The 22,499-nt window shown below is 39.0% G+C and overlaps 1 protein-coding gene across 1 annotated transcript in view; it reads left to right on the forward strand.

Annotated features, from left to right (window-relative positions):
* Window positions 1-2,700: 2,700 nt before the first annotated feature.
* Window positions 2,701-22,499, forward strand: part of sh3d19 (SH3 domain containing 19) — a 39,793-nt gene continuing 19,994 nt past the window's right edge. Inside the window, exons 1-7 of the mRNA XM_017713531.2 lie at window positions 2,701-2,906; window positions 13,775-13,814; window positions 15,662-15,702; window positions 15,905-15,950; window positions 19,035-19,170; window positions 19,936-20,092; window positions 21,244-22,161. Coding sequence (XP_017569020.1) covers window positions 2,831-2,906; window positions 13,775-13,814; window positions 15,662-15,702; window positions 15,905-15,950; window positions 19,035-19,170; window positions 19,936-20,092; window positions 21,244-22,161 — 1,414 coding nt within the window. The 5' untranslated portion in view covers window positions 2,701-2,830. The remainder of the gene's footprint in view (window positions 2,907-13,774; window positions 13,815-15,661; window positions 15,703-15,904; window positions 15,951-19,034; window positions 19,171-19,935; window positions 20,093-21,243; window positions 22,162-22,499) is intronic.

A 22,499-nucleotide genomic window follows, 5' to 3' on the forward strand; every position in this document is an offset into this window, starting at 1 on the left:
TTCAGTGATGCAGCTTGACATTCAGTATATTTTCCCTCATGTGTGTGGCAGTGTGAACAGCAAAAACCGCACTGAATTTGACATTTTCAATTCCGATTTGAGAGGCGTTCATATGTGGTACTGAAATCCGATCCATATCCGATCTGCGCCAACCCGACTCAGTCTGAACAGCCAGATCGGAATTCATGCGACTTTTACTTCAGCCCAACTCGACATTCGTCATAATTTCGCGCTGTTGAGGCTCATAAACATTTATGATTCTGTACAAAAAACAGAAGAAACTCTTCCCACTCACTCGAGTTTGCGCGGGTTTCGAACGAAAACCCGAGGCTTAAGCGTTTGAAGATTCTGAGGACACGAACCAAAGAAGCAGCCGTGACCGTATAACTTCATAGTCGCTCCTGTGATGCTGGCGAAGACGACACTGAAAGCTCCGGGAGCGACAGGCGTTCACTGGCCGTCATGACTGTTTACCTCTGGACGAGCCGCCCCGTGAAGCATCGTCCTTTGCGCATGCGGGTCGGTTTAGCCGCTGATCTGTTCTGATTAATGTCGCATACAGGTCACATTTAAAAGATGACGCCAACAGCCAAAACAAAAAATCGGATTTGGTGAGAAAATCAGATTCGGGCCACTTTTACCTGCTGTGTAAACGCAGCCCTAGAGTCACATACAAACGGCAATAGTTCTCCTCAGAGGAATATGTGTGCTCAAACATGTATATAAAGGACAATGGTGACACCCCCTGGCTATCCGGGGTACTGCAGAATGGCGTTTACATACAGCAGCCATTTTCATACACAGAACGCTGCCAATCTTTCACGACGACACACTTGGTCTCACATTAACTGAGATATATATCTAAAGGATTACAGCCTTCCCAACGATTGGCTTATCACTTCCTGCAGTCGGTTATTTTAATGTACATCGTGACAACATTGGCAATGTCTCCTCTCACACTGACATAGCGACTGTGGGGTTCGATGTATAAACACAACAACAGGACCATGGGGAGAAGCCGGAGTACCCAGAGGAAACCCATGCAGGCACGGGAAGAACATGCAAATTCCCCACAGAAAGGACCCTGGTCATCCGGCCCATCCAAACCCAGGCCCTATTTGCTGTGAGGTGACAGCGCTACCCACCGTGCCACCTAAAAGACCTCATAAAGGTCTATAAAACCCCTACCCTATATCAGGGGTTTCTGCGTTTGTGGCTGCCCGTGGGTGCTAAGCTAGTTTAGCTAGGTTAGCTAGCTAATGTCAGACCCACCCACTTTCCATGCCACTCAGCTGAGGTTAGCTAATCAGGGGTCACCAGCAAATGTATTTTGGATGCTTTTATGCTGATCAGCCACAATGGAAGTTGATATACTGATCACCACCAAAACACCCTTTGTTGTGTTTTAATGCTGGTCAACCAGCAAGAGCATACTGAGGTGACCAGCTAATCCAGCCCTATAATTATCATGTCAACTAACCTAACTTCACTAACTCTCTAAAACTAGGCCAGGACTGTACATTTTTATTGGCTTTTGGTGTTGTTTGTTTTTTGTTTTGTTTTTTGTTTTGTTTTACTACATCATACAAGGTATACAAACTTAACAAGCAGATAGCATAACATTAAAGGTTGATGGAAAACAGACATTTTGGGGCCATTTAATTCTCCTGGGAGAGCATGTCCTCATACCCCACCTTATACAGACCCCTATCCAAAAACTGTAGTGACACCCCTGTTTTAGACTCTTAGAAGGTATGGCAGACCAACCAAATATTTGAGCTGCACTACCTGAGTCACTTGTGTGGGTTGTAGAGTCCGTTTCTTGCTACCACGAGTGTGAAAGCACCACCAACATTCAAAAGTGACCAAAACATCAGCCAGAAAGCAGAAAGGTACTGAGAAGTGATCTGTGGTCCCCACCTGCAGAACCACTCCTTTATTGAGTGCTTCTTGTTAATCGCCAATAATTTCCACCTGTTGTCTATTCCATTTGCACAACAGCTGTGAAATTGATTGTCAATCAGTGTTGCTTCCTAAGTGGACAGTTTGATTTCACAGAAGTTTGATTTACTTGGAGTTATATTGTGTTGTTTAAGTGTCCCTTTATTTTTTTGAGCAGTGTATATATATATATATATATATATATATATATATATACACTGCTCAAAAAAATAAAGGGAACACTTAAACAACACAATATATATATATATATATATATATATATATATATATATATATATATACTTTTTTATATAACTTTTATATAACAATTTAACAAAACATTTAAATCTTTGCATGGTTAAATAGTTCTGTGTGATACAAAAACTATTGTATTAGTTTTTTTTTATTTAATATATTTAGATATTTGAATATTGGAGTTTTCTTCCTGTTTTTTTAGTTTGTGTATAGTAGCATTGAATAAAATTTTGCCTTGAAATGCATTGTGATAATTTTACACAGAGTTGTCCAAAAAGAATAACAATACATCTTACACATAAAAAAACAACGGCTTTCATATTTATTTCATTTTAATCTGTCATTCCTTACATGTGCTGGTCCTCAGCGCCCTCTGGTGGATTCTCAAATAAACGCCACTCAGTGCTGGTTCTCAGCGCCCTCTGGTGGAAGTTGCAATTAGACCCTCCTTATTGCTGCTCTCGCTCATTCATCACTCTCACTTTTTGCTGGACGGGGCAGCAGAGCTGAGCTGTTTTCTTGGTCAGGATTAATTATGAGAGAATGTGAGAGGACTGTTCAAGGACAAGATGTTTAACTTTTGAGTCCCACTCTGCACTTCTCATTCCTTCTGCTGGTATAACTAAAGGATCTGATGGCTGAGGGGAAAAGAGAAGAGGAGGCTGAGGGGCTGTCATGTGGGAGAGTTTTTCGGAGCCAAAGTGCAACAGGTAACACAGCTGCATGTATTAACTCTCAATATTTACTCAGTAAACTTTTACTAAGTGAAATTCTGATGGATTTGTACTTCTCTGAGTATTTTCAAATGACAACTTTTTCTTAAATTGGACTCTACTTGACTGAAGTAACAGCAGAGCATTTACAGACACTTTCTTCTTTCACCACTGAACTGTGCTGAGCCCTTGTTAGTTTGCTCTCTGGCTAACATCACTTTTCCTGTGTTTGATTGGTGAATCTCATACACAGTGATTACTGAATCAGAGCTTTCAGTAACATTTATTCCAGATATCAGAGCTGAAACTGAATTTAAACCAATAAAATTTTATTATACTTATGAAATAGTTACATTTATATAAACAGTTAATACATCACACGTACATGGAAGTGCTGATTTGCAGATGGACCACAGTAATCTCAATTTTATTAATTTAATTAAGGAGGACTGATAACAGTATATGTTTCTGTATTGTAAATATGGATAAGCAGAGAGACAGACAGATAAACAGATCAGAAGACAGAAAGTTAGGTGGACAGACAGAGTGACATACAGAGAGAAATACATAGATATATAGATACAGATAGACAGACAAACAGATAGTCAGTCAGATAGACAGGCAGACAGAGGGACAGATAATGATTTATAAGTTTATAAAAATGTGTAAAATTTATAAACATCACATATGGAAGACATTGGACATGACAATATGTAGTTATTCAATCAAAAACTATATATTTGTTTTATTTGGTTTTTCTTTTATTTATTTTTTATTTGAATTTTAATTGGTTTCATTCAACTTAAATAAATTGTTTGACTATATTATCATTTGAATCCAAATCTTATAAACACTGTACATGCAGCTCTGTAACAGTTTTACAGTGTAACCTCATCAGTAGGAGGATAATGAAAGACACTCAGCGAAGATATTGAGTTTAGTTTGAGTTTTGAGGGGAATTTCACACAGTTTAACATTGTTTTGTAGTTTCAGAGCTGCTGAGTCAGCAGGGTGTGTGTGAGAGAGCGAAGCAGACCACTGACACCCCCCACTCCCCCCCGCACAGGGTGTGTTGTACTGCCAGCTGGTCTACACACTTAGCCACCTGTGTGCCCGATCCCAACAACTGTCCCGTATCAGAATTCACCAAAACCCACACAACACTCTCAGCTGCTGCTGAAAGCTGGAAAAGCTGCTAAAGTGACAGTTCAGCAAAATGTCTAATTCCCCATATTCTGATCAGCCAAGAAATGTTTGGTGTCTGAAATTTACTTCTTTAGTTTTATTAGAAGAGTTACAAGCCTTATGTAGGTTTGTAAGATATAATGGAATTAAAGGAGATTAAACAGAATTTTTAATGACTTAAAAAGGAACTTCACTGATTTTTCCATATAAAATCTCAGAAGACATGTGTAGGTTCAGTGGTGGTTTTGGATAGTAAATAAAATGGCTATATTTGTGTTGTAGACCCTGTGATCCCTGGTTCCTGTCACCATGTCACTGTAAAGAAATCTGACTCTCTACAATAAACCATTTCACATCAAATAAAAAGTTTTCTGAAATGCCTCAACAAGATGTTTGTTATCAGCTAACAAGTTCTCAACCAAAGACTACTAAAAAATCCTGTGTAAATTCTTTTCAATACAAGTAAATACATTCAAGAAAATGACTACAGTACATAGACTGCTGAAAAACTACATTTAGTCAATATTCACCTAACAGAAAGGTAGATACTGTCTGTAGCTAGGTTAACCCATTAGCTTACCTTCACTGTTAGCTTACGTTAGCTAAATTAGCTAGCCAACAGGGTCTGGGAATAAGATTTTTCCACCATATTGGCAGGGATCCTTCCTTGTTTTCAAGCAGAAATCTTCACACACTGCAAGAGCTAAAAGAGATTGCTGCTTTATTGCCTTTTTGATGCCTGTCATGCTTGAAATTGATTCAAATGAATTGGAAGTGTATCTTACCTGACTCCAGAGCAGAGCCAAACAACTACATAATGATAACATGAGCACTTTTTGACTGCCTAGACCCACACAATCTAAACAACGTAATGCACTGAGCTGGATATGCTAACCTCTGCTGAAACAGCACCGGCCAGTATGAATGCCATGTTGATCTAAGCCGGTTTACGTTGGTTTATGTTAGTCTGGTGCTGGTTTAGTTGATCACTCAGCAAGGTTATGCCGGTTGTACAGCATGCAAACATTAAAAACATATGTTGGATTTTGCTGTTGGCCAACATATTAACTTCCATTGCTACTTGCCAGCATACCAGCATCCAAAGCATAACATATTAACATATGCTGGGTTTGCTGGATACATATATATGCTAACCTCTGACACCATGGCTAAGATTACTAGCCCACTCACAGCATAACTTTTTCACTTGTACTTTTTGTTGGAAACAGTACATTTTGGAAGGTAAAATTCAGGTTTGTTAATCTCTAGTTGCAATATCAGTCCACACCTTACTACGATGCTGGGATTTGCCAGCAACTTACAGGCCAGCAACTCATTTCTACTCCCTTTATGTCCAAAAAAGAATACATACATTTCAAATTATGTAACTGTAAAAGGATACTTCTTTATACATTGAAAAGTTTGAAAATGAGAAAAATAAAGGGAACATTGTAATGGAATAGTATAGCTAAACGTCTAACAGGGTACACTGACTGCAATAGCTTATCTGTTTTTTCCCTGTCAAGTAAATGCAAATGGGAATGTAGCTAGCTAGCTAAGTGCTTCCTCTAGTTGAGAGTATTACTGTGGTAAAAAGTGGATGTGTTTTTTTAAGGTGAATACTTTATTACAAATAAACTCAAGTAAAATAATAATAATAATAATTATTATTATTTAAAAATACACAAAGAGCAACATTACTGGTAAAAATGCATAAGAATGTGTGTCCACATTTTTGAGCAGAGCTGTTAGTGGTGTTTTGGGTGGAGTAAAATGTGCTTAATCATAAAGGAGGGGTCCTAAAGCTGCTCCTCCTTCATACCGATCCAGGATTTGCTCCTCTCAGGGCTGCACTGCTGCAGAGAGGAGGCCAGGCTGATCTCAGAGCAGTGTAACACAGTGATGAGTCAGAGTGAAAACCTGCACAGGCAGGATTTAAACACATTACACACTCAGAGAAAAACTTAGAAAGTATTTGTGTGTGTGTTCTCTTCTGTTTTTCTGCCATTCTAGCCAACAGAGGCACTGGGAAAACTCACTAGGAGCTATTTTGAAAGTTGACATTCAGCTCGTGATAAGCGACTTTGACATTCAGCATTACATACAAATCTCTCTCTCTCTCTCTCTCTCTGCTTTCTTTCTCTTTCCTCTCTTGCTGTCTCTTCCTCTCCCTCTCTCTTTGTTCCTTCTGTCTTCTCTTCCTTTCCTATTTGTTTCTTTTGCTCTTTCCCACTCTGTACTTTCTCTCTACATTTCTTTCTTTCTCTCCACCTCTCTTCTTTCATTCTTTCTCTCTTCTCTCTATCTGTTCCACACTTTTACCCTTGTAGCTCTTCTTTAGGTGAAAAAGTGATTTACAAAACAATTAAGTGTTTTAAATGTAATTTAAACAGTAATGTTCATCAGCTAAATTTAGTGTGATAAGGAACTGATTGGTCTGAAGTGATGAAATTCGCTGTTGTTTTGTTAAAATCAGACCATTTATGGTTTCACATATGGACATCAAGGGGTTAAAAAATGAAGTGTTTCAGATACGAGTGTTAAACTAATTTTAAGCTGCCATCAAAGTATGTGTGTGTGTGTTCTGGGTGTGGTGAACTCCACACAGAAGCCTCCACATCAATCATTTAAAACTACATACAGTACTTACAGACTGAACAACACTGATGCTTTTCTGGAAAAGCTTCAGAAGCTGCAGTTGTTGCTGGTGATCAGAAAATCATGCCGTCAATTTATACAAATACGTTCTAACTCAGTTAAACATTAGTGATTCACTAGTTCACTGAAACAAGTAATAATAATAATAATAATAAATTTAATTTAAAAGCGCCTTTCTCAACACTCAAGGACACTGTACAAAATGTAGGGTTATAAGAAAAAAGAAAAAAAAAAACATCAACAGAGAGAGTAGGCTAATTTGAACAGGTGAGTTTTAAGACTTGATTTGAAAAGAGGAAAAGAGTCGATGTTACGGATGTCAGGTGGGAGGGAGTTCCAGAGTTTGGGAGCAGAGCGGCTGAAAGCTCTGCACCCCATGGTAGTCAGACGAGCAGAAGGTACAGAGAGATGAATGGAAGAGGAGGATCTGAGCGAGCGAGTAGAAGTAGATTTGGAGAAGATTTGACAGATATGGGGGGGCAAGTGGAGAAATTGTGTGGAAAGTGCAGATTTTAAGTTGAAGAGGAGATCTTTTATTATGATTTAAGTTTAATGGAAAGTGACTTGTGTGTACAACCTTGTTTTGCAGAAAGAAAAACAACTTGCTGTTTTTGTCGTTTTTGTGGCATCAAACAGAAAAAATCAGACATGCAAACCTGCCCATACAAAATGGAAATCAAATTTAAATGTAATTCACTATGTGACTAAGACATTAAATATTTAAATCTGTATAAATATGTATATAATGTAAACATAAATATAATGCTAGATGTCTTAAGGTTAAAATTGTTTGTTAGACAAGCTACTTTTCACCTTTATAATATATCTACATTTTATTATATACCTACAGTTTCAGTTTCAAGTTTGTCATTTGCACAACATGTTAGGACATTAATGCATTGAAATGCTTGTGGTGAGGCTCAGTTAATCACTCTACAGAAAATCAATAAGTTCTTTAAAGTGACTTAGTGTTAAGGTGTTGTTCTCCATAGCAGAGATGATATGATATAATAATAACATTGACAGAGTGACTGAGTGAAATGGTAGTTGGGGAAGGACCCGCAGCTTCACAGCTTGTTCAGAAGCCTGACAGCCTGGGAGTAGAAACGGTTCATTAACCGGGTTGTTCTAACCTGAATGTTATGAAATCTCCTGCCTGATGGCAGAATGGTGAACAGGCCGTGTGCTGGGTGACGCCGTCTGACCAGGTCTTTTTAATCTTCCTGAGGCAGCTGGACTGGTAGACGTCCTGTAAGGCTGGAGTTTGTTACCTATGATGGCTTCTGCTGTCCTCACCACTTCTTTAAGGGCCTTGCAGTCATAGGCAGTGCAGCTGTCGTACAAGACAGTGATGCAGCCCAGTAGGATGCTCTCTAAGGTGCATCTGTAGAAGTTGGTGAGGATCTAAGGAGGCAGACCAAACTTCCTAAGCCGCAGGGAGAAGAGACGCTGATGGGCAGATCTCACAATAGTGTTGGTGTGGAAGGACCAGGTGTGGTCATCAGTGAGGTGTACGCCGAGATATTTCACACTGCTGACTCTCTCCACTCCATTGCTGAGCACACAACACTGGGGAGCCCCTGTGCTCAGAGAAGCTGTGCCCAAGTTGCATATCTGTACACAAGCTCTACATATCTGTACATTCTCTGCATATATGTCTAGATTATGTTAATCATATACAGTACTGTGAGAAAGTCTTAGGCACCCAAGACACATTTTCAAAATCTATTTATGTGTGTAGTATGTGTTTATTTGCTGAGAAATGTGTTATTTGAATAAACAATTTTTTTAAATATTAAATAATAATGATTATATATATTCAGAGACATTTTTTAATCCCACAAGTGCTGAAAATTCAACCTCTGCATTTAACCATCCGTGAAGTGAAAGACCACACACTTGCCCGGAGCATTTGGCAGCCCTATCCATGGCACCCGGGGAGCAATTGGGGGTTAGGTGTCTTGCTCAAGGACACCTCAGTCATGGACTGTCGGCTCTGGGGATCAAACCAGCAACCTTCTGGTCAGAGGGCCAGTTCCCTAACCTCCAGCCCACGACTGCCCCCTACTATTATTATATGTAATAAATAGTGATTTTATGGATGTTAGTGTGTTTGTTTAACCATTTTCAAACATCTCCTCAAGGACGCCCTGTATTATATGTAGTTAAAAAGCAACTCCTGGTTTGACCAGGATATATATACATATATAGTGTTTAAAAGCTCCAACACCACTGCTGTGTGTGGAACAGTGGAACACACACTAACACTCCATCATCATGTCAGAGTCACTGCCTGTTCTGTGGGGATCCTGACCATTGAAGAGAGAGGGTAAAATGGGGCTAACAAAGTAGACAGAGAAACAGATGGGCTACAGTGTGTAATTGTAGAACTACAAAGTGCTCCTAAATGGTAAATGGAGCTGATAAACTGGACAAAGAGTGTAGAAACAAGGAGGTGGTTTTAATGTTATGGCTGATCAGTGTATATCAGATACATTATCTGTATATATCTTTAGATTCATTATACACATCTCTAGTTTCTCTATATTTATCAGATTCTTTTGTCCAGTGTGAATGTTCTGGCTTTAGCAACAGCAGCAAAGCACCCAGAGTAAACAGTGTGCCCTAATAAATCAGTCACGTATCTTATCGGTTAGACGCTGTAAATGTGGCATTGTAGAGTCACTGTCTGCTCACACTTCCTGATTGACTGCATTCCACCTAACCAGATTGGCAGAGTTAAACGTAGGCCCTCCTCTTTTGCTACACCTGCACTTCCTGCTTCACACACATACACTGTAGTGACTATAGAGTGTTGTGGTGGAATATCACGTTTGTTTGGAGTCACTATTTCTACTTGAGGTAGGACCACCTATTGGTGACTGTTTTTGATATTTAATATTGTGTCCATTCTATTTCTGCTTAGTATCCAAGAAAATGACAGAAAAGAGATATTGTTTGGAAAACAGATTACACATTATGTTTTACTGCAATTCATCGAGTATTTCTTCTGCTACTGCGTAACCTCTTTTGGGCAGATTCACATTTTTTAGCATTTTTCAGGGTGGAAAGCAAAACTGAAGGACACAGATTTTTTTTAAGTTCATGTTTTATGTAACATGGATAATTTATGTAGTTAAACAGGTTCCAGTGTATCATATCCCCACTGCCATAACAAACATCTCCAAAAAGGCAACAAAATGGTAGAGGGTCAAAACTTTTAATGAAAGATAATGTAAGACTTTTTTGTAAGTAATTTATACTGGTCTGTTCATCTTGAGCTCGTTACCTTTTTAAATTCATCTTAACTTTCCCCCACCCAACACTGTCAGAATAAGAGCTACCCTGTAGGTACATTTTTGTTACTATGTAATTGTATCATCAAATATATAACAAAGGTCTCCAACTGTGTACCTTAAATATTTTTTTTTGCTGTAGCCTTAACTTACGTCTAAAACAAGCCTAACCCTGATCCTAAATCGAAACACAGTTGAGTATTAACAACAGTTTCACCTGAGTTTAGTCTTGGCAGGTGTTTGTCTGAGGACAGGTGTATTAATAACAGCTGCACAAAGACTGCATTATCATGCTGCTATTAGTTGCTAACTTTCTGCTGAATTGTGGTGTAAGTTTACACTATAATTAGCTCTGCTTTTTTTTGTGTGTGTTGTCTTGGCTGGACTATGTGTTTCATTTACATACACACAAATGCAGTGGGATAGAGTGTGCTGCATGAATGTTATCATGATGAATACCAGTGATTGCAAGGGCTTTCTTCTTCCTGTGTCTTTTTCTACACACAACTCAACTTGGCATCTAATTACAGGTAAAGAATTCAATAAAAATAGCCAATAGGTTTGCAGGTAAAGTCACAGGCAGTAAAGCCCTCTTTCACTGAAGTAACACACACATGCATAACCTGAAAAGCATGTTTTTGTACATTATTTGAGCCGAATGATACAAATGAATTATGCAACTCATCAGATTTTACCAGTGAGTTCAAATCTGTGCTTGAAGTGTTAGCGTGGCCTTCAGTTTCAGTTTTATAGACCTCTCCGTATTCAAAGAGAGACAGGACCCTGGCCTTGTATGAAAGATTTACATTTACATTTTATGGCATTTGGCAGACGCTCTTATCCAGAGCAATTTACAATTTGATCACATGTAGGCCAAGGTGGTGTTAGGCGTCTTGCCCAAGGACTCTTATTGGTATAGTGTAGGGTGCTTGCTCTGCTGGGGGATTGAACCCCAGTCTACAGCGTAGAAGGCAGAGGTGAAATAAACCAATGAAATAAAATAGTAGAGATTGACTGGCAAGAGAACAGACTTTCCTATGACTTTGCAGCTACTCATTTAGTGATTTATTTAATGCTGTTCATGGGTGCATATATCATTTAATGCCAAACATTTGTTTTACCACATATGAATATACTTGTTGTTGAATATACTTGCTGTTAAACATATTGGGTGATGTCATGTCCTACAATAACACCACATTTATTGCACCAAAATAAATGAGACTGTTCTGTAATTGCAGCTGTTGAGCTCAGCTGTTTAAATACACTCTGTGCTGCAGTCATATATGATCCCTACAAAAAAAACACATGTATCAGTCTATATTTCAAAGCAAAAACAAAACAAAACTCATGTGAATACTGTGTTTTCCCCTGCATCCACTTCAGAGTTATTTTCCACAAGGTCAATCGAATTAGAGAGCTCTGTTTCCATCACAGAATGAGAACACTTTGACATAGTACAAATAGCTACACTGAATATAACTAATCCAAATGTGTACATTCCAATGAATAATATATAAACAGTTATTGCTAAAAGTAAGCAAAAAGAAGAACAATTATTGTCTTAAATGATGTATGCATTCAGTGAATTAATCATAGAAGTTAAACATTTTTCAATTGGCAAATTTCACAAAATGTCTAATGGAAAACTACTTGTTGGAAGTGCATTCAAAATCAAATTACTATTATTATTATTATTATTATTATTATACATCTCTACATTTTGTTTTTGAAATTACACTATATCTCCAAACATATTCACTCATCCATTCAAATTATTGAATTCAGGTTTTCCAATCTCTTCCATGGCCACAGGTGTATAAAACCAAGCATCTAGGTATGCAGACTGGTTCTACAAACATTAGTGAGAGAATTAGTCGCTCTCAGGAGCTCAGTGACTTCCACCATGGTACTGTGACAGGACACCACCTATGCAACAAGTCCAGTCATGAAATTTCCTCACTACTAAATATTCCACAGTCAACTGTCAGTGGTATTATAACAAAGTGGAAGTGATTATTAATGACAGCAAATCAGCCACAAAGTGGTAGGTCATGTAAAATGACAGAGCGGGGTCAGCAGATGCTGAGGGGCATAGTTGCACAGAGGTTGCCAACTTTCTGGAGAGTCAATCACTACAGACCTCCAAACTTCATGTGGCCTTCAGATTAGCTCAAGAACAGTGCATAGAGAGCTTCATGGAATAAGTTTCCATGGCCGAGCAGCTGCATCCAAGCCTCACATCACCAATGCAAAGCGTGGAATGCAGTGGTGTAAAGCGCCGCCACTGGACTCTAGAGCAGTGGAGATGTGTTCTCTGGAGTGACAAATTATGGACGAGTCTGGGTTTGGTGGTTGCCAGGTGTGCAAATTGTAAATTTGGTTGTGGGATAGAACACCTTTGGGATGAAATAAAGACTGCGAGTCAGGCCTTCTCGTCCAACATCAGTGTCTGACCTCACAAATGTGCTTCTGGAAAAATGGTCAAAAATTCCCATAAACACACTCCTAACCCTTGTGGAAAGCCTTCCCAGAAGAGTTACAGCTGTTATAGCTGCAAAGGATGGGTGGACATCAAATTAAGGCTTATGGATTAAGAATGGGATGTCACTCAAGTTTATTTACATTAAGTACATTTACATTAAGTATATATATATATATATATATATATATATATATATATATATATATATATATATATATATATATATATATATACTTTATGTGTGAAAACATTCAGTCAGGTGGCTCAAGCCTTTTAACAGGTACAGAAGATGATCAGGGAACAGAATGAAACAGCTTCCACTGCACTGTGTAGTTTAAAACAGGTTTATCAGGAGTAGAGCTCACAGTGTAACCAGACAGATACTGTAAACACAGCGAACTGTTCAAGGGCAGCTGTATTAATGAAGAACAGAACATCATTTGAATCATTATGTGTTGAAATACTTTGATCAATGCAAGCTAACCTAGTTAAAGATAAGCGTAATAGCAGGTCTGAGAGAGTTAAAATGTGTTAAAATGAATGAAGTACTTGTTTTCACTCTTGGATGCATTAACATGACTAGGCTTTGTGCTGATAAAATTCAATGTCACAATTTTCTAAACATATCACAGCATCACTTATTTAAGTTAGCATCAATAAAGCTATACTATGCTACATATGCTAGGATTTCTTACAAATCTAACATAAGTTTGTTTTATTTTCCAAAAGGAATCTTACACAATAAAGGTAACCAGACATAAAGCACATTTTACAGAAATTAAACTTACTGTTTATTTCAGTTTTATGAGCATAGGTAAATGTATCATTAGAAATACCACTAATTATATCACCAACACTGAAAAAGCAAAATCATATGGTTTCATTATCACGTTATGCTGATAGTGACAAGGTATCGCTCCTTGCCAACTTGGTTGAAGTTGGAAGTGAGGAATGTTCAGAAAATGCTAGCTGGGCTAGCAGTAAGTTAGCTTTAAGTTTCAGCTGTTTTGCCCAGTGTTCTTCTTTAAGAGAGCTAAGCATAAAGCAGTGCACCTCTGTGCTATGAAAAGAAGTTCTGGCAGGATTCACAGGTTTTGGAAGTATTCAAAGCCTCCATAAAGTGGTGCTACTGGTTGTGTGACAAAGGGACTATGCAGGAAACTGGCTTTGACTGAATAGAACAACTGATAAATGAGTCTGGCTCTCTCTGGATGGATGACGTTCTCTCTTTTTCTCCATAGATCAGACAGAAAGAAACAAACCAGACCACTTATATTCAAGGTAAGACATTGTGCCTTTTATACCCTGCTAGTATCTGCTTATCATTAGCCATGGTCAAAGTACTTTTGGTCAAAATATAATTTTAAGGGTTGTTTTTCCCACAGAAGCTTTTGTACCATCACAGCCTTTTTATGTTAAGCCATTAAGCCATGGAGATGGAGGTTATAAGTATGTATATAAATGTGTCAAATTTACTCAGTTTTCCCATTTTCCTAAATGTAGACATGTCAAGCAGCCAAGTTTGGTGTGATGTTTGCTTCTGTGCTTTTAGCACAATGCTAATGTAGCTAACAAGTAATGGAAGTCTTTTTCACTGATTTGCAATAGTTTGATAGTACAAAAATCAACTGACTCTAAATATGCATTTTGAGTTTTGAGTATATATGTACATACAGACTGTATATGAAAACCTATCTCCAAAACCAGCATGTTTTGAATTCACTGCTTTTGTAATGTCATGGAAACCACCAGACTTATATACGTTAAAAGCGGAGCTCAGAGGGAAAAAGTGCAAGAAAAAGATTTGATTTCTGTATTGTTGGTTATGGTCCCTTTACTGCTATTATGTGCCTGATGTGCTAAGACATGGCATAATACTTTTATGTACCATAAACACTTATGACTCTATTTCCATCCATTCAGGAAAACACTAAGGTCCTAAATCTCTTTCAGCTAAAATACAGTTTGTTAGCAGTTTAGCTTTATACAGTGCTGATGGTGTTTCTCCGTTTGTACTGCTGAGCTGATGAGGCCTAGGAGGCTTTAATTAGCCTCCTGAGCATGAAAGAGGGTGTAGATTTCCCTTGGTGGGACTTTGTGTTTTCATGCTGATACAAGACCAGTCTTCACTCTCTAACACTGCAAAAACACTGTTCTCAAAGAAGCTCATAAGGAGTAAGGAGCATTATGCTAACTGATGAAAGCAGTTTTGGGGTCAGTTAGCATTATACTAGCTGAAATGTCTCTCTCTTTCTGGCTAAGCTTCCGTTCACTGTTGTCCACGTCAGCGTTTTAAGTTTAATTGTCTGTTTAAAGCGCTGTGAGAGACTAAATTAAAAACTGGCCCGAGATCAGGATAAGAAACCTTTTCTCAGCTATTTTATATAGAAAACAGACCTGCAGCTGGCAGCATCTGACGTCTTTTTCTCTCTTCCATTCTGTGTCTCTTGCTCTTTTTCTCTCTCTCTCATCCCACCCTTTCTCTCTCTCTCTCTCTCTCTCTCTCTCTCTCTCTCTCTCTCTCTCTCTCTCTCTCTCTCTCTCTCTGTCATCCAACCCCACCTCTCTCTCTCTCTCTCTCTCTCTCTCTCTCTGTCATCCAACCCCATCTCTCTCTCTCTCTCTCTCTCTCTCTCCATGACAGAGCACTTCAGCTATGTAGCTGTACTGAGTTTGTGCTCAGGGCTAGTAAAGAAGTTTCAGATTCTGAATCAGGAAACTTTTCAGTATTTCTGCACTTTTGGACTAAATCTGCTATATTCTGACATTTCTGCTGTTACAAACTGGGAAATGTGGATTATGTGATTCATCACGCCTTCAGTGGGTATTGAGTATATGAAGAAAGTATGCATCGTGTCTTTATTAGCAGTTCATGCTGGATTTCAGATGGATTTTGGGAATGTTCATAGTAATATAGTAAATAATACAATGTAGTATCTGGACATGTTTTGTTGGAGTATTTTCAAAAGAATTTTCAAAAGAAATTATAAGACTCATCTGTTAAATGCTACATTTAACTGTTACATTTAAGATACATGTAGTATGTAATTAGTGAATATTATTTATTTATCATTTTTGTTTAATAATCACTTTTCCGTGTTTAACCTTGGTCTTTTTCTCTTTTTCAGCCCAGGACCACTGTCTTCATTAAGAGCTGCTTTTAAAAGAAGTTAGTCAATGACCATTTTGCTACGTTACCATTATTATTATACACATTGACTGCTGTTTTGCAATGTGTAATGTTCTCTCTATAAGTAGTCGACCTCCAGCACTTCCAAGTGCATTTCTATGTAACAATGTGACATACAATTATAGTTTTTTTTACATGTTTGTAGATTTTTCTGAAGTAATGACCCATGTTGTATTTGCAGCCTCTGCAAGATCGCACTCACAGGGAGACGCAGGGAGAGCAAGAAGGTAAACAATGACTACTGGAGCTGAAACCCACTGATTTAGACTAATTTTCTTCTTTTACAGATGAGACTTGACCAGGGGTCATTTACTAAATTTAAATGACTTACAAAAAATGTTACTGGCTATTGAAATTGCAGTCACTGCTGTTCCTCAAATATGTGTATGGTCAAACTCATCATATGCTGTTTGTTAAAAGTTTTGTTAAACAACTCTTGGCATATATGTATGGACAAAAGAAAAATAATCATTGTACACATTCACATCATCCTAGTACTTTAGACAGAAATGAGACAATAAGTGTGTGAAATCCAGTGCCTGCCTACCAGTATCTTATTTACCTATCCTTTACATGAAGCATGCCCTAATTCATATTCAGCCCTAATGCCCTAATTCATATTTTATTGAGCCAATAAAACAGCAGCATTCAGCAGCTTGTGAGCTCATAGGCAGAGTTTAGGGTTGAGCAGTGGGTGCACTTTTAAAATTGGTAATACTTCTGGTTAGTTAACTGCAAATCAAGTGTGTCTTTTAGGTCGTTAAACTATTACACTCAAATTTCCTCGCACTTCTACCATATGTTTAATTATAAATATTTGCCAAAGATGATGAATCTGGTGAAATTGGTGACTCACAAAACTGTCAGTGGAATTTGCTTGCACTCATTTTATGATCAGGCTTGAAGAACCAAAGTCTGCATAATTAGAGTAGACATCATGTAAATAATATGCATATATGGGCAAAGTGGTCAAACTGGGCTGTGTAGAGAAATTAAAGAAAAAAAGAGTATATTCAGATTCAGATTCCTTTATTGATCCCAGGGGGAAATTGCAGTTGTTACAGTTGCAGCCATTTATGTAAAAATAAACACTTTACTAATAATTTAAGACAATATAGAGAATTTACAGTATGTACACCAGATTTAAGTACTCAAGAATATAGTAAGATGGCGGTGATTTTGATAGTAATATGAAACATCAGGTATAAAGCAGTTACAATTATTTAAATTATTTAAATGAAGTTAGTGTCCCTCGGAGTTATTGCACACACAATTGTTGTTATTGCACATATGAACAGTTTGGTATTGTTTTGTGAATCACACACTGAGGGAGGAGTTATAGAGTTTGATGGCCACGGGTAAGAATGACTTCCTGTGGCGCTCTGTGGTGCATTTTGGTACGATGAGTCTTGAGCTGAATGAGCTCCTGTGTCTCATCACCGTGTCGTAGAGTGGGTGGGAGCCATTGTTCATAATGGCCTTCAGTTTAGACAGCATCCTCCTCTCCGACACGGCCGTCAGCGAGTCCATCTCCACACCCACAACATCACCGGCCTTGCGGATCAATTTGTTGAGTCTGTTGGCATCTGCCACCCTCAGCCTGCTTCCCCAGCATGCAACAGCATAGAGGATAGCACTCGCCACCACAGACTCATAGAAGATCCTGAGCATAGTCCGGCAGATGTTGAAGGACCTCAGGCACTTCAGAAAATAGAGACGATTTTGGCCCTTACTGTAGAGGGCGTCAGTGTTCTTAGCCCAGTCCAGTTTATTGTCAATATAAACACCCAGATATTTGTAATCATCCACAGTGTCCACACTGACACAGGGGTCACCGATGCCTTGTCCCTCCTCAGGTCCACCACCAGTTCCTTTGTCTTTGTCACATTGAGCTGCAGGTGGTTCCGCTCGCACCATGCGACAAAGTCCTTCACCGTTGCCCTGTACTCATCCTCTTCACCCTTGCTGATACATCCAACTATTGCAGAGTCATCAGAAAACTTCTGAAGGTGGCAAGTCTCTGTGCAGTAGCTGAAGTCCGTGGTGTTGAGGGTGAAGAGGAAGGGAGAGAGGACAGTACCTTGTGGGACTCCAGTGTTGCTGACTACTCTGTCCGACACACAGCGCTGCAGGCGTACATACTGTGGTCTGCCGGTCAGATAGTCAACAATCCAGGACACAAGGGGGGCATCTACCTGCATCACTGTGAGCTTATCGACCAGAAGAGCAGGCCAGACGGTGTTAAGTGCGCTGGAGAAGTAAAAAAACATGACCCTCACAGAGCTGGCTGGCTTATCCAGATGAACATAAACTCTGTTGAGCAGGTAGATGATGGCGTCTTCAACTCCCAGGCGGGGCTGATAGGCAAACTGGAGGGGATCTAGAAAAGGCTGGACTATGGGTCGGAGCTGATCCAAGACGAGCCTCTCCATGGTCTTCATGACATGAGACATCAGTGCCACTGGCCTGTAGTCCTTGGCGTCACTGGGTCGTGGCGTCTTTGGGACAGGAACAATGCAAGATGTCTTCCACATCATGGGGACCCTCTGGAGACTCAGGCTCAAGTTGAAGACACGTTGAAGTACTCCACAAAGTTGGGTAGCACAGGCTTTAAGCACCCTGGGTGGAACCCCATCAGGGCCTGCAGCCTTGTTTGTGTGGAGTCTCTTCAGTTGTCTTCTCACCTGGTCAGCAGTGAGACACACTGTAGAGGAGGTGGGTGGGGGAGGGATGGAGGTGTGAGATGGGCTGTCACACGAGGGGGGCAGGCTATCAGGAGGGGAAGGGGGATGAGTGGTATGGTCTGCTGAGGACTGGCAGCAGAGAAGTCAGGCTGGGGGGGGACAGAGCCTGCGGTGTCAAATCTGTTGAAGAACAGATTTAGCTTGTTGGCCCCGTCCACACTGACCTCTACTCCTCTGTTGATTCCAGACCTCCCTCATGTTGTTCTGCTGGAGTTTCCACTCCAGCTTCCTCCTGTACTTGTTCTTCGCCTCCTTGATAGCTGTAAATATATTAAATATATTAAAAAGAGCATTGAAAACAGACTTTTTCATGAAGCATAAACTTCCATTTAGTTTCACAATCACTCCAACGCTCAGTAATACTGTAAATCACATTGTTTTAATTTATACATGCACTCTCAAAATTTCCATTCCATAAATTTGTTATTGTTTTACTTTCACACTGCAGCAGATGCATAACTGTGCAATAAAACTTTTCTTCCGAAACAGATGGATGTGGTTGAATGAGTTCTGTGTTTTTTATTTTACATGATGCTATTGAGAGGAAACATTTATTTTATTTTTCAGGCGTCCAGAGATAACCATCCTGTCTGTAGAGCCACTGCCAGCCACTGCCTGGTTCCCAGGGGCTTCTGGGGGATTTCCTGTGCACGCTACCTCCTCTCAGTCCATTTGGGATGGAGTAATTCACACCTCTGGACAGGTAGAGTGTTGCTGAATACTCAAGACAACTGTCTTTTCAAGATCACTGCAGAAAATGGTGTCTTGTCAAGTGAAATCGTCATATATGTAGGCAGCATTTCTCATGAGTTTGTTTTAAAAAAGATTATAAAACAATTCAACCCTTTTCTAGACATGTTTACTTGATTTCTAAGCATGTTTTCCTTTTTTGTTTACCTTTTTTTGATGTTTAAGATGTTTACACAATTTCTGGACACATTTACTTGATTTAGCCAATTTTATTTTATTCTATAGATAGATAGGTAGGTAGGTAGGTAGGTAGGTAAGTAGGTAGATAGGTAGATAGATTTAAGTGGGTAATCTGTAACTGATAAACAAACACATGCAGTATGTGCATGTCTGGTACTGTGCTAAAGTCTTAATCTGCCAAAACAATTTCTCTGGGAATTGATGTGTTTTTGCAGTAAAACACTATACATAATTTGAACAAATGCAAATAAACATACATATGCAATCAGCAGTCAGAATGTGTTTTCAGTAAATACACATTAAAAGAACACAGTTAGGAAAATTTAGCTTTGTTTCCTGTTTCCAGCACTTAATTTAATATAATGAGAATTAATTAGATTAACCAGTCATTTGATGATAGTTGTAAATACTTAATAGTTAATAGCTTTGCAAATTAGAAAATAAGACTTTTTCAATACAATACTCTGTGTATGTATGTGTTTATGTAATTTGCTGTTTGTGTGTGAGTGATGATGCCCCCCACCTTCTCGTACTTCAGCCCCCACCATCCTATGATCAGGTGATTAAAGAGAAGACTCAGGAAAAGGTCGTCACCCCTACAGCTCCACCGCGGCGCTCACACACCAACACTGCCGCCACTCAAACTGACTGTGTGGAGGAACACGGCCGAACACCACAACAGCCAGGAGCTGCAGGTCAGGATTTCAGATAAGTCATAGACATATAAATCAATCAATCAGTCAACCTTTATTTAGTCTCAGAGAACATTGAGGGTGCCCCTCATTTACAGTGTTGCTGAATTAATATAGAGTAAGGGATTGATAATGTATAAGAACATATCAAATGATAAAAGTAAATTTAATAAATGAAGACACAGATCAGGTAAGTATAAAAAGTGAAACATTAATAATAATAAAAATACATAAAAATGTAATAAAAAATAATAAATCAGAAATGAATACATACAGCATCAACAACACCTGATTTAAGATAATGCAGTATTAATTAAATAAAGTATTGGATGATGATTATAAATAATACTGGACTTCCTCATGAAGAGGTTTACAACAAACACTGTGACATACAGTTCATAAAATATCTACTTTGTAGTTATATAAGTGCAAATAAATGCTTGCTGTGCAGATAAACAGCTTTTTAAATCAAATTTGCTCAAGTGCACAGTTTGCAAATTTCTGTATATCCAGAGGGCTGTATATCCACCTACAACTATATGAATATTTGAACATGGGCCATTTCAACAACTATTTTCAAAAGTTTATACATTTTTTCCCATTTAAAGTTGTCAGAAACACAACGAGAAATTTTGGCCTTTGGCTAAATAGGCCTCTTTAGATCTTATCTACCAACAACACAGCTGATTGCTTCAAATACATTAACAAGGCCAAACATTTCAATAATTACTTTTAATGGGACCCACATAGTAAAATGGTGCTAAAATGAATGGGCTTCAACATTTTCCAACAACATTTTTATTTATTATTTCAAAATAATTACTTATTAGTACAAAATAATTATTTACTTTATTTAAATTAATAACAGAGTACATATGGATTTCATCTAAATATTTCATAGTCAAAACTTTGAGAGAGTAAGCCATTACTTGGACAAAAATCCAGAAAATTAAGTAGTCCTTTCACCATTACAAGCCAAGATTTTGAGAAAACAAGTCAAAATTCACTCAAAATCAAAAATTGATATAAAGGAAAACTGTAGCTGGTATGGGAATTAAAAAAGCTGTTATTCTTCATGTTTTATTGCTTGTTAATTATAAGTGATCTGAGTGTGATTAATTAAAAAAAAAATTTTTTATATTTTACAAATTCAGTGGTTGGAAAACCCAGAAAGCCTCCCAGGCTATGTCAGCCCAACTCACATCCAGTTAAAGCTGCTGGACCTACAGTGGACACAGATAATCCTACTTACCCAGAAACAGCCATTATACCAAACCCCACTGGACCATCTCAGAGGCCACACCCTGTACCCCGCCCTCGCTCTAAACCCAAACAAACCGACAAGGTTCAGACTCTGGTTCCGCTGCAGGACAGCGGCAAAAATGACTCTGTGACCTCTGTGGAGAATGATACGCTTTCATCAGGGAAGTATCTAAAAGAACTGTTAGAGGCTTTCAGCTCTGATCCTCAGCTTGACCTGCACCAGCCTGAAGTTCTGGACGACCAGCAGGACCAGGGCAAAGAGGACCTAACAGAGAACATGAACAGCTTTCATAGTGACCGTAACATCCGAGCTCGGATCCAGGCATTCGAGGGCCAGATCGACACGGACGGGGCTGGTGCTCCATTTCCACGGCCTCGTAACATTTACAGCAAGTCACCAGTGGGGGTTCAAAAACCTGCTATTGCTCCTCGGTCCTCTCTTAGTAGCACACCTGCAGAAGAAGAGGCAGCAGCCCCTCCAGGTAATTTCTATGAAGAGACTTCACTGCCTCCACCACTAGCCCCAAAACCACAGCCTCCAAGAAAACCCTCTTTCAGCTGTAAAGAGGAGTCCAAACCTCAACCACCTATTAAAACAGCCCTGCTACCATCTCGACCTCCACTGGTCAGGTCAAAGACAGTAGGCTCCCAAGATGATGAAGTTGCAGGCCCACTTAAAGGTCCTCCTCTACCACTGAAGCCTAGTAAGAACCCACTGAACCTGAACAATCACAACTCCACTGCTCTGCTGCTGAATGCATCTCAGACGCTCGCCACGGCTGAAAACGAATATGTGGATGCTCCTATTAGTAAGTAATTATTTCAAATAGATGCTAGCTTGTGTTTAGTTAAGTTTATTTAACAAGAAACAGCCTGGATACATCATAGCAACCATCTGGGATACCATATCAGCAGCCTAGCATCACCATATCAAATACCTGTATTACCACAGAAAAGGCCTAGCAACACTTTAGCAACCACCTGAGTTGTAACAGCAACAGACCTAGAAATTACCTGGGATACCACAGCAATGTCCTAGCAACATTTTAGCAACCACCTAGAATAACACAGCGATGGCCTAGCAGTATTGCACACACCTAACAACCATCATGCGATGCCCCAACAAGAAGCTGGAATATTACAGCAA

The sequence above is a fragment of the Pygocentrus nattereri genome, chromosome 22 (assembly GCF_015220715.1).
Source record: "Pygocentrus nattereri isolate fPygNat1 chromosome 22, fPygNat1.pri, whole genome shotgun sequence".
Taxonomy (NCBI): Eukaryota; Metazoa; Chordata; class Actinopteri; order Characiformes; family Serrasalmidae; genus Pygocentrus; species Pygocentrus nattereri.